This window comes from Trematomus bernacchii, unplaced genomic scaffold (genome assembly GCF_902827165.1).
Source record: "Trematomus bernacchii unplaced genomic scaffold, fTreBer1.1, whole genome shotgun sequence".
Classification (NCBI taxonomy): Eukaryota; Metazoa; Chordata; class Actinopteri; order Perciformes; family Nototheniidae; genus Trematomus; species Trematomus bernacchii.
This window is the reverse complement of record NW_022987771.1, coordinates 3,172,416-3,187,366: the sequence shown is the minus strand read 5'-3', so window position 1 is coordinate 3,187,366 and position 14,951 is coordinate 3,172,416. Positions and strand designations below refer to the sequence as shown.

At 40.9% G+C, this 14,951-nt stretch overlaps 2 protein-coding genes across 2 annotated transcripts; one reads left to right on the top strand and one right to left on the bottom strand.

Annotated features, from left to right (window-relative positions):
* Positions 1-97: 97 nt before the first annotated feature.
* Positions 98-4,607, bottom strand: arsk (arylsulfatase family, member K). Its single transcript, XM_034148502.1, has 8 exons — positions 4,391-4,607; positions 4,072-4,201; positions 3,814-3,973; positions 2,218-2,500; positions 1,940-2,111; positions 1,210-1,434; positions 856-1,071; positions 98-756 (listed from the first exon to the last, which is right to left on the bottom strand). Exons 1-8 carry the CDS (start codon positions 4,496-4,498, stop codon positions 482-484), a joined length of 1,569 nt encoding a protein of 522 aa, XP_034004393.1. The 5' UTR covers positions 4,499-4,607; the 3' UTR covers positions 98-481.
* A 1,329-nt stretch (positions 4,608-5,936) lies between these two features.
* arrdc3a (arrestin domain containing 3a) lies at positions 5,937-14,204 on the top strand. The gene is made up of 8 exons (XM_034148562.1): positions 5,937-6,455; positions 8,498-8,579; positions 8,696-8,843; positions 9,089-9,191; positions 9,354-9,610; positions 10,009-10,165; positions 10,254-10,396; positions 11,293-14,204. Exons 1-8 carry the CDS (start codon positions 6,176-6,178, stop codon positions 11,359-11,361), a joined length of 1,239 nt encoding a protein of 412 aa, XP_034004453.1. The 5' UTR covers positions 5,937-6,175; the 3' UTR covers positions 11,362-14,204.
* Positions 14,205-14,951: the final 747 nt, after the last annotated feature.

Here is a 14,951-nt window from a genome sequence, read left to right as displayed (position 1 = left end):
TTCTAAATAAAATGACGTGCAGCAGTTTGGTCCACACTTAATACATCCATGGGTCTCACTTGAATGTGAGTGCAAATACAAGCAAACAATCAAAACAAAAGTGAACAAAATATTCATTTATTTTGGATAAGGAAATAGCGAAATACTGGGAGGAATTCATTATACTTTATGTGATTGACATGTTATGTTTGATCCCATTGAAAGTCATTGCAAATGATCAGAGATGTTACATAAGTAAAGGTCCAGATTTAGAGTCAGATTAGGAAATTAAATATAGCCTATTCTAGTCTATTCTATTCTAGTCCGGGATGATCCATAATTATAGCATTTACAGTATAAATATAAGAGCAACATATAAACCCATTGGTGGCTCTCACTGTAAAAAATGGTGAGAGGCCAAGTTTAATCAAAGCTTGAGTCCAGCTCATTCAAAAACAAAAACACATCCTAAAGTTAACCATCATTTCAACAAAGCAAAATATCACAAAGAGTCATCGAGCCACTTGTCAATAGCTCTTTCAAAGGCAAACGCATCTTTTTGCCAATCCACATGCCACCTCAGGTTAGCAATGACCTGGCTGTAGTTTGTCCCCACACTATGGCGCCAGGCACCAAATGCTTTTCTATTGTAGAGATGGACATTTTTGGAGACTTCTGGATAGTTCACAATGCCACGCAATAGCTTGTCCAAATGTGCCTGCACATCGGGGAATTTTAGAACAACATTATGAAGTTCATCCTTGTCCAGTGTTACGTCTGCAAAACAAAGAGGATACAGGACACATGGTTTAATGATTGTTCCATTGTTCTTGAAAGCAAATGAGGATTAAGTTATATTAGGTTTCTGAGGTTTACCGAAAAGCTGCGGGGGGACTGTCAGGCCGTCTGCGTAGGCAATATATTTCCACCTGCCACTTCTCAGCATGTATGTCGAGGCATTGACATTACAGCCGTGATATTCACTCAGAACCCAGTCTGGATGTTGCTTCTTGGAAAACACTCTGGCCTTTGATAGCAGAGGAAGGAGGGAGTGGCCACTGAGATGACCTACTGCTGCAACACCAGCAATGTCTGCAAAAACACAAGTGTGATGTATTACGTTTAAATACTAAAATCAAAATATAATAGGGCTTTTATTCTTTTGCTTTTACAGATAGTAGGCAGACAGTTTAGACATTTTAGTCCTATTTTTTCTGTCTACTTCCTTACCCAGCACAGTGGGATATAGATCTACCAAGGACACTAGCTGGTTAACCTGCAGGCCAGACATCAGCCCAGGTCCCATGATCATCAGGGGAACGTGGGAACTGCCCTCAAACATCGACATCTTGTAGAACTGCCGGTGCTCCATGGCCATCTCTCCGTGGTCAGCCGTGAAGATCACCACAGTGTTGTCGAGCAGGCCAGTCTCTCTCAGAGCTGAAATCACCTGACCTGGTGGGGTGAGGAAGCGTGGACAAAATGGCAGATAACTCAATATCAATATCTCTTACATATCATTGTGCATTTATTTATTCATGGAAGTTTTACTGAGAGTAATTAAAGTTAAAGTGGCCATATGTTCTTACAGGCTGCAGCGAAGAAAAAGCTATACTGCTTCAAATATTCTGAATAATTTACATTTTATAGATTTCAATTTAAAGTTACGCTAGACCTTGTTTTATAGCTGGCTTTGATGGAAAAACACTGTCACTCTCTAACACTACTTCACTTAACTACTTTTGGTATTTTGTCCACATTGAGATACAGTAAGAGTAAGACTGCTCTTGCAGGTTTGGGGCTGCCCACATTAGTTATCTTTGCAACAGAGTTCGGTTTGAATTCAAGTAATCTATTACGGCGTGCAAAAGACTATGGTAGCGCCTTAAGTTGGATATGAAAACCCAGTACCTCCTGCTTTAAGAGTCTGTCCCCTGGTGAATTACTTCTGTTAACTAACCCAGCATGGCATCAGCTTCAGCACACATGGCATAATAGAAGGCTCTTATGCTTTTGATTTCCTCCACAGTGAAAACACCGCTGCAGTTTTTGGTGAAGGTGGAGTAGAAGTCGACGGGGTGCATGGCATCAACAGGAAGCCATTTAGGAACAGTGATGAGCTCTGAAGACACCTGTGTGGAAGAACAATTGTTTATGGTGATTTATATAAAAAACATACACTATTGTTTTTGCAATAATGAGGATTTTTTTTTTTAAAGAAACAGGGAATGAAAATGCCTTTTTCAGCCAGTAGGGTGAAGTGAGGAAAGTGGATCCTCCTGCAGTGGGTCCCAGGGATTCCGTTTTATAGGGGTGAGGTAAATTGAGGCCGAGATAAAGAGCGAAGGGCTGGTGTGAGGACGCAGCTCTCTGGTGGATCCACTGTGCAGCCTTGTCTGTGTTTTCCCAGTCTTTTCTCATGATCCTCACTGTGGACATGTTCCCAACAAGTTGTGTAACAGGCCGGCCCTCTTGGCGCAGGAGGAACTGAACATCCCGTGTCCAGGCCTCAACTCGATTACTGCAGAAATTACACAATTACACAAGAAGATGCAGGTCTAGACACAAAAAAAGGAAATGGAAAGACGAAAGAAGCATCCAAGAAGATGATTCACACTGTTCTGAAGAATAGGTGCTCACATAGGCAAGGCAAGGCAAGGCAAGGCAAGGCAAGTTTATTTATATAGCACCTTTCAACACAAGGCAATTCAAAGTGCTTTACAAAAATGGAAGACATTAAGAAAATGGCATTTAAAATCAGTCATTAAAAAGAAAAGATAATAAAATAAACATTAAAAGAAAAAATACATGGATAAAAGTTACAGTGCAGTTTAAGATGTGAATAGTTCAATTAAAAGCAGCGGCAAAAAGAAAAGTCTTCAGCCTGGATTTAAAAGTAGTAAGAGTTGCAGCAGACCTGCAGGTTTCTGGGAGTTTGTTCCAGATATTTGGAGCATAATAACTGAACGCTGCTTTACCATGTTTAGTTCTGACTCTGGGGACAGAAAGCTGACCAGTCCCTGAAGACCTGAGAGTTCTGGATGGTTCATAATTTAGCAGTAGGTCAGACATGTATTTTGGGCCTAAACCATTCAAAGCTTTATAAACCAGCCACAATATTTTGAAATCTATTCTTTGACACACAGGAAGCCAGTGTAAAGACTTCAGAACAGGAGTGATGTGATCCACTTTCTTAGTGTTAGTGAGGACTCGAGCAGCAGCGTTCTGAATCAGCTGCAGCTTTCTAATAGATTTTTTAGTGAGACCTGTGAAGACACTATTGCAGTAGTCGAGTCTACTGAAGATAAAAGCATGGACAAGTTTTTCCAAATCCTGCTGTGACATTAGTCTTTTAATCCTAGGTATGTTCTTTAGGTGATAGTAGGCTGATTTAGTAACTGTTTTAATGTGACTGTTGTCACAGTATACTATTACTAATTCACTCAAGCAGTGAGTCTCTAACACTTCTTCTGTGTCTAAGGGCTTGTATGTTTTATTATTGATACAAATAACTGCAACTTTGGACACTATTTGTAGATCGGACTATTATGGTGTATTCTAACTTATTCTGTGTATTCCATATATTATGTATTCTTTAGATATTCTATTTATCTTGTACTTATTATATAGCGAATACTGTCGATGTGTATTTATTTACTTTTTGTTTTATTTTATTATATTTTCAACTCATGTATAATGCCTGTTAACATGCTGCAGTGACAACAACAATTTGGGATCAATAAAGTATATATAATTTAATCTAATCTATTAAGTGCAGGTTTTCTTATCTGACACATCTCATACAATTATCTTAAATACAGTTGCTCTGCCTACCTGACAGAATGACTCCCTGAGGTGTAGTCCAGCTTTCCCATCGACTTGGTCACATATCCATTCTCCTCCAGCAAGTCCATCCATGTTGTTGCATTAGCATCGAGGCATTTGTAGTTGTTCCAAGACTGAGTGAGGTGAACAAACTGACCGCTCCACATCGCTGGGGAACAAATATGATAAAAGGTGAAATACATTCATGATTCCACCTTTATTAAATGACTATGATATGTTTGTCCCCAGTGTCTTTGGGTACCTTACCTGCTCTTGAGGGGCAGCAGATGGGGGAGTTGGTGTAAGCATTGAGGAATGTGGTACCAAGCTCCCTGAGGTAGTTTACATACGGCAGCTTCACAACTTTGCTGCCAGGGTCAAAGGTCAATCGCCCATCCTGCAATAAGAGGAAACATTGAGGCACAAACAAATCTTGGGGAAAGCCTCTGTATGGTGTTTAATCTTGAACTATAAGACTGTCCTCTCATAGAGATTTAGCATAAAACAGATGAATTAAAGGCTACTGTGTTTGTGGCAGTTACTAGACATGAGTAAAGCACTGTTCTCTGACTTAATTCATACTTACAAATGCATCACTCATCACCATCACAATGTTGGGTCTGGTTCCATTTCGGCAAAAACTTTGACCATAAATTTGAAACAGGAATATCAAAAACAACACTTCTTTCTTCATGCTTCACCTGCTCCAAAACTGCTAGTTTGCTATCGTTAAAGAAGAGATGTGTCTGGAGTTGATGATGTATAAAAGTGTTCCTCTTTGACAGCAAACGGGAACTTTTCAGGTCTGAGGGACTTGATATAAACTTCCCGGTTACGCTTTCAAAATAAGAGCTTTCTTTTCCAATTTCAAATGAACACTACTAACGTGTAATGATACATTTTAAACTCTAGAGGGCGACATTCATCTGTTTATCAAAACCTCTGTGGTACACAATTTTGTTGAGCTGGCACTACTGACGCATTACAGTGTCACAGATGTACAGTATGTCAATGTGTTTATGTCTGCATATATAATTAGCCAATACATGGGGAAATCAAATAGAATCACGTGACTTCTATTGTATTTTTTTTTTAATTATCAGAGAATTGCATTAAATAATATTTACAATTCTAATTAGATTTTTTTTTATTGGGTTTTAATTAACCGCCATCCAATTTCTAATGCCATATATCTTGCAACCATTGACCTCTACAAAATATATAATGCACCGAATTCCTTTAATTTGAATTTGATTTGAATTGATGATGTAATATGGCACCTTGTAAAGAAATCCCAATTAAAGGGTTGTTGTTCTGCATGAGTTGAATGAGTTGTTAACATTGATGTTCAACAGGTGATGCTGCAGCTCATGGTAAAAAGCGTCGATGGCCACCAGAGGGCTCCTTGAGCTCCAGAGTTGTTTTTGTACAAACTGTGACTTCCACACAATGAGAAATCCCAACCCCCCATATGTGCATGGATTATTTTAATCTTACAACAAAAACAATATATCTAAAAGACCAATATATAGTTGTTTTTTTGCAGATGTGTGCTCCCAAATTTTAATCCTAGTGCTACATAGAAGAATCCAGCAATTGTACATGGTGTGTCTTTACTGCAGGCCCCATTCAAGATGCAGCTCTGTTGTTTTCTGTTTGGTAAAGGCTGTAGTGTGTCTGGACATATGAGACCATATGTGTGGATTATTTCACAGCTGAATTTGTAGGGATTTAAAAGTCTAGACATCAGGCTGGAAAATGTAGATTTCTGAGGTGATGCACCATGTTCTGGATGTTATCACATCATCATATATAATAAAGAGTGGAAATGTTGCTCGAATAGATCTCTGAATGAAAATATTGAAAAAAAGTAGGGTTGACACTTTTTGGGGGTATATGTGTTCATGTATTTGTAATATACCAAATAAACTGTAAAGAATAAACTATTAATCTGGCGTAGTGAACATTTCTTTGTGCAGTCTTTCAGCTGTTTGACCAAACTTGTCATCTGGCCCAAAGCCTTGTTCCAGAAGGCGGAAGGAGGGGGCAGTGGAGCCCTGCGCATGCGCGGAAGGTTGTTTTTCACACAGCCTCTCGCTTAAAGTGAGCTGAGCTACTGGGGTTTCCTTGTCTTTGACTGGAGACCATCGAGCAGAGAGGAGGATGATAGCAGCATCCCTTTGCTGTTATTCAGCCATCACACATCTCAATGACCTGCCCGCACATAAACCACTGATCGTGCCTTTTGCTTTTTGCAGGGCAGAGATACTGATCAGTGTCTAAAAGACTGCATCCCTTTTTTATATGAAATTATTTTTTCATATACTCCTTTTTTTTATTTCAAGGTCTCTGTAGCCTGACTCTTTCCACCATGGTGCTAGGAAAGGTAAAGAGCTTCAGAGTAAGCTACGACTGTCTGAATGACAGCAACGTCCCCGTGTTCTCCAGCGGGGACTGCGTCTCAGGGAGGGTGATCATCGAAGTCACCGGAGAAATCCGAGTCAAATCTCTCAAAATCCACGCCAAAGGATTTGCCAAAGTTCGTTGGACTGAATCTAGAAATGCTGGATCCAACACTGCCTACACGCAAAACTACACAGAAGAAGTGGAATATCTAAATCACAAAGATATCTTAATTGGGCATGAGAGAGGTAAGAGAGTTTTATTTATTTTTTATATAAGTTTTATATTGATGCTCTTTGTGCTGGAGGATGCTGTTTGTCCTGAATGTCAGTAACAAAGCCCATTTTATATACTGGAATAATTGTATATAAAGGATAACCTCTTTTTTAATGCGGTTGCGTAAAGAGTTTTGTGACTTTGGGTAAATGGAGCTCCATCGTTACTTGTGTTAAGGTGTCAGAATGAATGACAGCAGCTTGGGGCATCTGTTTTTTTCAGAGTATTTCAATCATAAAGCGAGAATTAGGCGTATTCGAGACACAGGACGATAGATACATATATTGCAGTGATGTATGTGCAGCTTTGTTAAGCGTTTTCAGTGCAAAAACGCATCATATTTGGTGTTTCTTTGTAGCTTTTCTTAAGTTTCCACCCATTGTTCAAAGCGGTTCAATCCTGTTCAGAAAACTGGACCGGGAGGGGGCGGAGCTAAGAGGCAAACCCCCTCCCTCACCCGTGTGTGATTGGCTGAGGTGCTCATGTGTGGCCAATGACATCACTTTTTTGCAGCGAGTGACAGAAAATTCTGCAACTTTTTAATTAAGAAACACCTGCAAAATGGAAAGGCTCGATCGAAGCACCTGTAGTTTGTTTCAAATTATATGAAACGCTGGAAATCTCTCCGTTGTTTTGCATTGATGTGTTTCCTTTGCACCTATAGGCCTATGTTTAATTGGAAAGTAATAAGGTTGGGCTTTATTGTCAGCTGGTTTGTGCTTCAGACATATTGTCGTCACTTTATCCGCACAGTGGTTGACGTTTTTTGATAGTAAAATGCATACTTTTAAAACGTTTGTAAGTGCATGTGTGCCCTTTTATAATGGTTTGGGTTTAGCCCATCTGCACATTTTTTTTTTTTTTTGCATTGACATATAGTTCCTGTAGAGCATAACATATATGGTTGATTCTCAGGATTTTGCTGCAGTGTTCATAGTATAAGCGGTTTATATTGAGGTGCATTTTCAGTGTTTTTCTTTGGCGTTAGGAAGAAATAGTTCCTCTGCAGCAGCCTTTTTTTGTGTAGAGCATGAGAGGTTTGTCTGGCTGTCACACCGATAGAATCTTAGTAATTTTAAGGTAAATTGCACTGCAAATTATTAATTAATAGTCGAGCTGAGGTTTAATAAGGAGATACATTAATGCAAACTAGTGCAATGCCACGCCATTCGCCAATAATGCTCTCTGACCGAATACATTTCGACAAAACGCTGTCTATAAAACATTTCCTATGATGATAAAGTGGATAAAACGGTGAAATACTGCGGTAGTCGGTGTGGGGAACCGGCTGGTTGTGGATTAGTAGTGGCTGCGGTGTCGCACAGTGAATGCGTAATGAGCGCAGCGGCTGTGGAGCTGCTCGCACCGGTTTAGGCCGGTCTCCTCCTGCTGGAGTCTGCCTTTTGACTGACAGCTCTGCACTTGTTTACCACACTGCTGCTGCTGGGGGAGGGACTGCTGAGCTGGCAGAAACACACTCGGCCTGTCGAACCAGCTCTTGATGTTTTCAGTTTAAACATTTTTTACAATATATATATATTTTTTTTTTAAAGCTTTTAAGGTGCGAAAAAAGGTCCCATTCCTCCCTCTGGATGGAAACAATTCTTTCTTGTTTTTCAGAGATAGGCTACATGAAAAACGAATTGGTTATTTGGATAAATTAATCCATCGATAGGGATTTAATTGATGCCCCATAGCCCAGTTTCGCCACAATAGCCTCTCTATTCCCATCACATATTACACAATGGACTCAGGGACGAGTCGTTCTTTGTTCATGCAAAAGCACAATCTTGCAAGCTCAGTTTCTGGCACCTTAAACAATCTTTGGTGTGCTCTTAATATTAGACTCAACTATATACATATTTTTTTTCAGAGCGATATGATAGTAAAATCCGTTATTCTCTTTTGTCTCCCCCACCCTGTGTTTTTGGTATGACTTTCAGATGCCTTCGTAGAGCATTTTGCCCAGGTATGGTATACATGTGTTTGGAATATTGTCCTCCTTGTTTTTCAGACGATGACAACTCGGAGGAAGGACTCACCACTATCCTTTCAGGAAGACATGAGTATGCATTCAGCTTCGAGCTTCCACAGACGTGAGTGTCTTAATACTACCCCTGAGTCACGGAATATCAACATCATTATTCAGCTGTAGTAGTATAAGCTTTTGACTGTTAATGTAACCCCTTTCGCTTCTTTTTCTTACATGTAGACCTCTGGCTACCTCTTTCGAAGGGAAGCATGGCAGTGTGCGCTATTGGGTAAAAGCAGAACTCCACAGGCCATGGCTCCTGCCCATGAAGACCAAGAAGGAATTCACAGTCTTTGAGCACATTGACATCAACACTCCATTATTGCTGGTAAGTTGTCTTGAAACAACCTTAAGATTTAAAAGTGTCTTTTAATTTTGTCTTTGTCCCTGGGGAATCTGAATTCAGTGAGGCTCAGTCTAAACATAATCTTTTCAAATGTTGACTGATTGCCGAATGAATAGCACAAAACGGAATAGTTTGTTCAATATAATAACCTTTTATCCAAGTTTGGCATTGGGAATATAGGAAATATCCAGATCTTTGCTAATGCACCTGTTTTCTTTTCTCTTCAGTCACCACAGGCCGGCACGAAAGACAAGACTCTTTGCTGTTGGTTCTGCACCTCAGGTCCTATTTCCCTAAGTGCCAAAATTGAAAGGAAGGGATACACCCCAGGTAAGAATAAGTAAAATATTTATAATGCAACTGATAAGCCTTTGAGTCATCTATTAACCAGATACGTTGTTGCTGCATTGATCCGACTAGATAGAAAGATGATGTCTTCCATTGATAGAAAAACATAAATTGACCTCTAGTCTACCATCTCTATTTCTGTAGGAGAGTCGATCCAGATCTTTGCAGAGATTGAAAACTGCTCCTCCCGCATGGTGGTGCCAAAGGCAGCCATTTACCAGTCCCAGACCTTCTATGCCAAAGGGAAGATGAAGGAGGTGAAGCAGCTGGTGGCCAACCTGCGGGGAGAGTCTCTGTCCTCGGGCAAAACGGAGACCTGGAACGGCAAAATGCTGAAGATCCCACCTGTGTCCCCCTCCATCCTGGACTGCAGCATCATCAGAGTGGAGTACTCCCTCATGGTGAGCACAGTCTTGCTATATTTGGGCTTGTCCTACATCACATTTAGCATCGAGATCATTGGCATAACACATAGGTCGTTACCGTCTCTCCTCTTGTCCTTATTATCACCATTACTCAGCACAGAATCAATATTTCCTAGTAAGCCAATAACCCTGGTTAAGGATTTGGCTGACTCAGGCTTGGATTCCACCAGGTGTTATCTCCACATGCTGCTAAGAGCATTAGCCCAGAATATTCTTAGTAGCGCCTGTCTTGAGGGTGCTTATAACCTCTTTACCTTGCATAATCAACCCTAAAGTCATTGACCCACATTTTGTAGAACGACTACACAACCCATTTAGCCCAGTACAGTGTTTTCACAGCTTATTCTAACTGGTGTCTTTATTTCTGTGCTCAGGTGTACGTTGACATCCCCGGGGCGATTAACCTGTCCCTGAACCTGCCCCTGGTCATCGGCACCATCCCGCTCCACCCCTTTGGCTCCCGGACCTCCAGCGTCAGCAGCCAGTGCAGCATGAGCTGGCTGGGCATGGGTTTGCCCGAGAGGCCTGAAGGTAGGTTGGATCTCAAGGTCAAGATGCAGATTTTAAAACTTCCTTTTTAGCTAGGATGCTAACATTTGGTTTTGCTCCTCCTCTGCAGCTCCTCCAAGCTATGCAGAGATTGTAACAGAAGAGCAGAGGCTGAGCAGTCTGGACGTCCCTGCGGCCCGCGAGGATCTGAACGGACCGCTCTTCGCCTACATTCACGAGTTCCGCTTCCAGCCTCCTCCTCTGTACTCCGAGGTAAGCACCGTAGTGTTTGTTTATTGTCGTTTCACCATGTAAAGGTGGGGTAGATAAGTTTGAGAAACCGGCTCGAGATACACTTTTTGTTATATTCCATGGAATGCTCTTAACATCCCGATAGCAATGAATATCTTAAGTGCTTTGACAAAAAATCCATAAAAAAATGTAATCTGTGGAAGCCGTAGTACTGTAAAAAGCACGACCAATCATCTGAGCCGGCCCGGCTAAAATAACTGGATGGCCTACCTGCCTGTCAGCCTTCCATCTGTGCACAAACTTATCTCGTCCCCTCATGTGCGCGTTCGTGTGTGTTGGAGGAGGGGCTCTGTAAGGAAGTGGCAGATATTTTCCGGCTGTGTATTTTCAAATTCTAGCTCACTCGAGCTGGTTTCTCCAAAATTACCTATCCTACCTTTAACATACACACGTCTACCAATAACAAAAAATTCACAGTGCAGGACGAGGCAGAAAACCCACTGAGCTCATTTGAAGCCTTCACCTAAATAATGTTAAAAATCACAGTGTTATAGAGTACACAAGACTTGTATACAACACATATGAGTTCAATAGTGATGGCAATTTACCAGAACAAAGAAAAACCACAGTACAATAACAATTAGCTGTAAATAAGTTAGGATAAACCTTTTTAATCCCTGTAGGGATTTCAGGTGTCATTGCAGCAACAGAAAGGAGTTCAAACAAGGATAATTAGAGTAACAAATCACAAATCTAAGTGACAGTATTGATTAGAGTCAAACTGGAGAGCTGCCAAAACAGACTGCCACTCACAGCAACGCCACTCAGTACTAAATAACATCAAGCAGAGCTTTTGTATTAATATTTGAGTACATTTCAAACAAAATCAACATGTTTCTGTCCTCTCTCCTCTCCAGATCGATCCTAACCCTGAGCACGCCAGACGCACAGAGGAGCGCAGACTGGACGCCTGTCCGTCACGCTGAAGGGTTCTTCTGAAATTCCCCTGAGCGACTCGGGGATCTCTAAGAAAGAAACCTGCTTGCAAGGCTCAGCTTTGTTTATTTTTCTCCAACAACAACGTTCACACAACGCTGTTGACGTCGGAGAAAAACAAAGTGTCCCACCAACAGACAAAGACTTGGACACATATCCACAGTCGAGTTGGACAAATCTGTTCCTGCCTCTCCTCAGCGAGAGAAACAGGAACCTCTAGTTTGGGGCATCGCCTCCTTCCTGTCAGCCTGCTGGGGGGGGGGATGTATACAGATGAACACATATTCAGGCTGTATGATTAAAACCCCACCGGTAGCGAGAGCCCCGCTGATAGTATTGACGATGAAGAATCGGCGAGGCTCGGCCTGCTAAAGCTAACCTTTTGATTCTTCTGTACTCATGGCACATAAGGACATGGCTCCTCACACAAAGGGCAGGACTAATCATGTCCCGACTTCAGCAGAATCATCTTAAGAAAACAGGACGAAGAGAGCAACGTAACGATGTTCTAACCACCGTAGTCCGTATGAATGAGAGCACTCAGCGGCAGCAGTCAATAACAGAGCAAAGACTAACTCCTCCTGCCTCATTTTTGGATTTTTGTTTTGCACATTTTATTCTTGAGTTGTGTGGCTCTGTTTAATGAAAAAAAAAATCACTAATAGTTTGGTTCCAGCCTTGTAACGCGCCAGACTACGAATATAAGCCTGCAAGGCTTACCTTTTTCCTCTGCATCACTTCGAGCAACGCTGACAACAGGATTTGACAAGGACAAGAACAATGCACTGAATTTGTAGAAGATATTTCTTTTTCTCCTTATGACATTTCCTCTATGACTCATAATGACTAGACTTTTTTTGACAACTGCAGCTCACTATTTTCCATCTGGAGGCTCTTTAAGATGTTGCCTCCTCAGCTTGGATCCATGTGTGGCTTCCCCCCTCTTTTACTTTAGTTCTGTTCGCTTGTATTTAGTCCCCAATCCTAGAAAAGCTTCTTCTTTTTGTATTGAGGTTGCTCTGAATTTGGACTAGGAGGATTGCAGACCTGCATTTGCCACTCAAATTGTAGCTGAAGAGAAAAGTGTGTGCGTGCGTGTGTGTATGTGTACGAGTGTGAGTGTGTGTTGGAGCGTGGTACATTGTGGAGGGACTCGCCTCACCCTTATTACCTGCAGCCCCTCTACTCCTAATCTCAGGGCTAACCAGGCTTGCATAACTGCCCAACAAGCACTGTCTCAGGTGGTCGTCTCACTTGCCAAACGTTTGGTGGAAAAAAAAAAAAAGAGAAAGAAATTAGCTTTTTAAATGCACTGTTAAAAATAATGAATACTTTTCCAAAAACAAGAGATTGGACCCGCAGTGAAGCAAGCTTTCTGAGATGTATCACATTCCCTTTGTTTGTCCCACTGCACTTGCCCAATTCATCCATCCAGACCAGTGAAGCCAGAATGCTAACTATAAAAAAAAAACAGAGTGACCCTGCTTCTGTGTTAAAGAAGCAAACCCAGCACAGATTAAATAATAAAAAGATGGGGACGTTGCCAAACCTTTGTTCAGTTCGGTCAGAACAAGTAGTAGTAGTAGGTTGACATGAGTAATACATTGGTTTTCTCACTCATTCAACACAAAAGACCAGCTGCAACAGAGGTTTGGCATAGTCAGGAAAAGAAGAAAAGCAGCACTCTTTTAATAAATAAATATTAAAATAATAATATTTAAAGAAAAAAGCATTCAATGGTGAAGGTCTGGAGGAATTGGTAGTTAGGATCTTAGGAGTTATTCAGTAAAGCAGTGCCGAGTAGGACGTTAATTAAATGTTTTGTTAAGATTAGCAACTTTAAAAAAAAGTTGACATCTTTAATGTAGCTGACAGGTGCGTGCGTGTGTGTGTGTGTGTGTGTGTGTGTGTGTGTGTGTGTGTGTGCACGCGCTCTTACGGAGATCCAGCTGGCAACTAACTAAACGGCTTCAGAGAGTAATCGACAAACTGCAGATTATTAAAGTGATCTTATCTTAGTGGCCTTGACACAGAAAAAGACCTGATCATGATTCTTCATTTTTCAGCGTCTACGTTAACTCTTGTTTATCATGTTTGTTCACACCTGTATGTTTTTAGACCTTTCCATGTTTCAAAGGACAAAAAGGGAAGAGGATATATAAAAAAAAAAAAAAAAAATTAAGTCCTTTTTTTAGAAGCAAGATCCTGGACAGGCTCTGAAGATGATTTTATGTATTTCTGGGCATTAATATAGTTTGCTTCCTAGTTTAACAAGCAACCCTTCCTGAGTTAGTCTCCCTGACCTCTCTGATCCCCGGGCGGGGGGGTGGCAGCTGTTGATCAGCAACCCTTCCCCCGTATCATTTCAACATTTAGCTAACCTGGGATAGCAGACAGAACTTCTTCCACGCTTTTTGTTGTTGTTTGGGTTTTATCTTAGGGAAACTGGATCAAGCTACATGCTAATGAATAAGCTTACATATATGTTTCAGGTTGGCCGATTCCATAGTCCATGTGCTCGGGCCGCAGAGTAATCCAGTGTCAAAACTAAGCTAAACTCCTGACCTGATAAAGGCAGGAACTGAAATGTTCACAGATTAAAAAAAACAACCTGGGAGACAGGATCTGAGACATTTCAGAAACAAAGTGCAATATCACTCACTGACTTTTCCTCATTCTCCATTTGTATGTATTGTTTTTTGATCTTTTTTTTTGTCTTTTTCGAACATGACGATGTATAGATATTCTATGAATATGCTATGTTCTGAATGGTTTAACCTTTTGTCTAGTTCTTCCTTTTGATTTGAATAAACATTTTTGTTCTAAATTACAATGGACTGTGTCTTGAATTTGTTGAACACAATCATACAAGTGCACCCGATACGCTTTTTTTTGTATGAATTGGTGAATATAAAGCAGTCTGAGCAGCAGTGTTTGAAAGAATGACCACAGCCCAACCCTTCAAACGCATACAGAGTCAAAGCTGCAACTAAATGAATCATTTACCCACGCTTTACCCCAAATCGACTTCATTTGGGTCATCACAGTTTCAGATTAGAAGCAAACAGGTTTCCACTCTACTGGATATAGATTATCCTTTTAAAAAACGAGTACAGCACTGCCCCTGGAGGTGGTTCAAAACACTGCATCTGGCCTGTGCTGGCAGGAAATTGGACTACACTGAATACGTTTAAATATTAATTGAAAACAAATCCTTCTTATATTTAGAGATTATTTATTATGTCTTATGTCAGAGATGGAAACGGCCCAGAAGAGAAACATAATTATCTCAAGTGTCCAAAACAAGGCAAGGCGAGTTTATATAGCCCATTTCAACAACAAGGCAATTCAAAGTGCTTTACAAAAACGTTAAAAGCATAAGCCATAGTCAAAAAACAAACTTATTATAAAATGTAATTTAAATACATGTTTAAAAAGAGCTCAGAGAAATCCCCAGATGATGGTTCCTGATGACTTTGGACACTCTGGACCATCCGTCACCAAAGGAAAGTTAATTCTGTCCCACGATTCCTTTGCGGCCGCAGTGACCCATCCGACTGGTCAGTAATGGAGATAACCA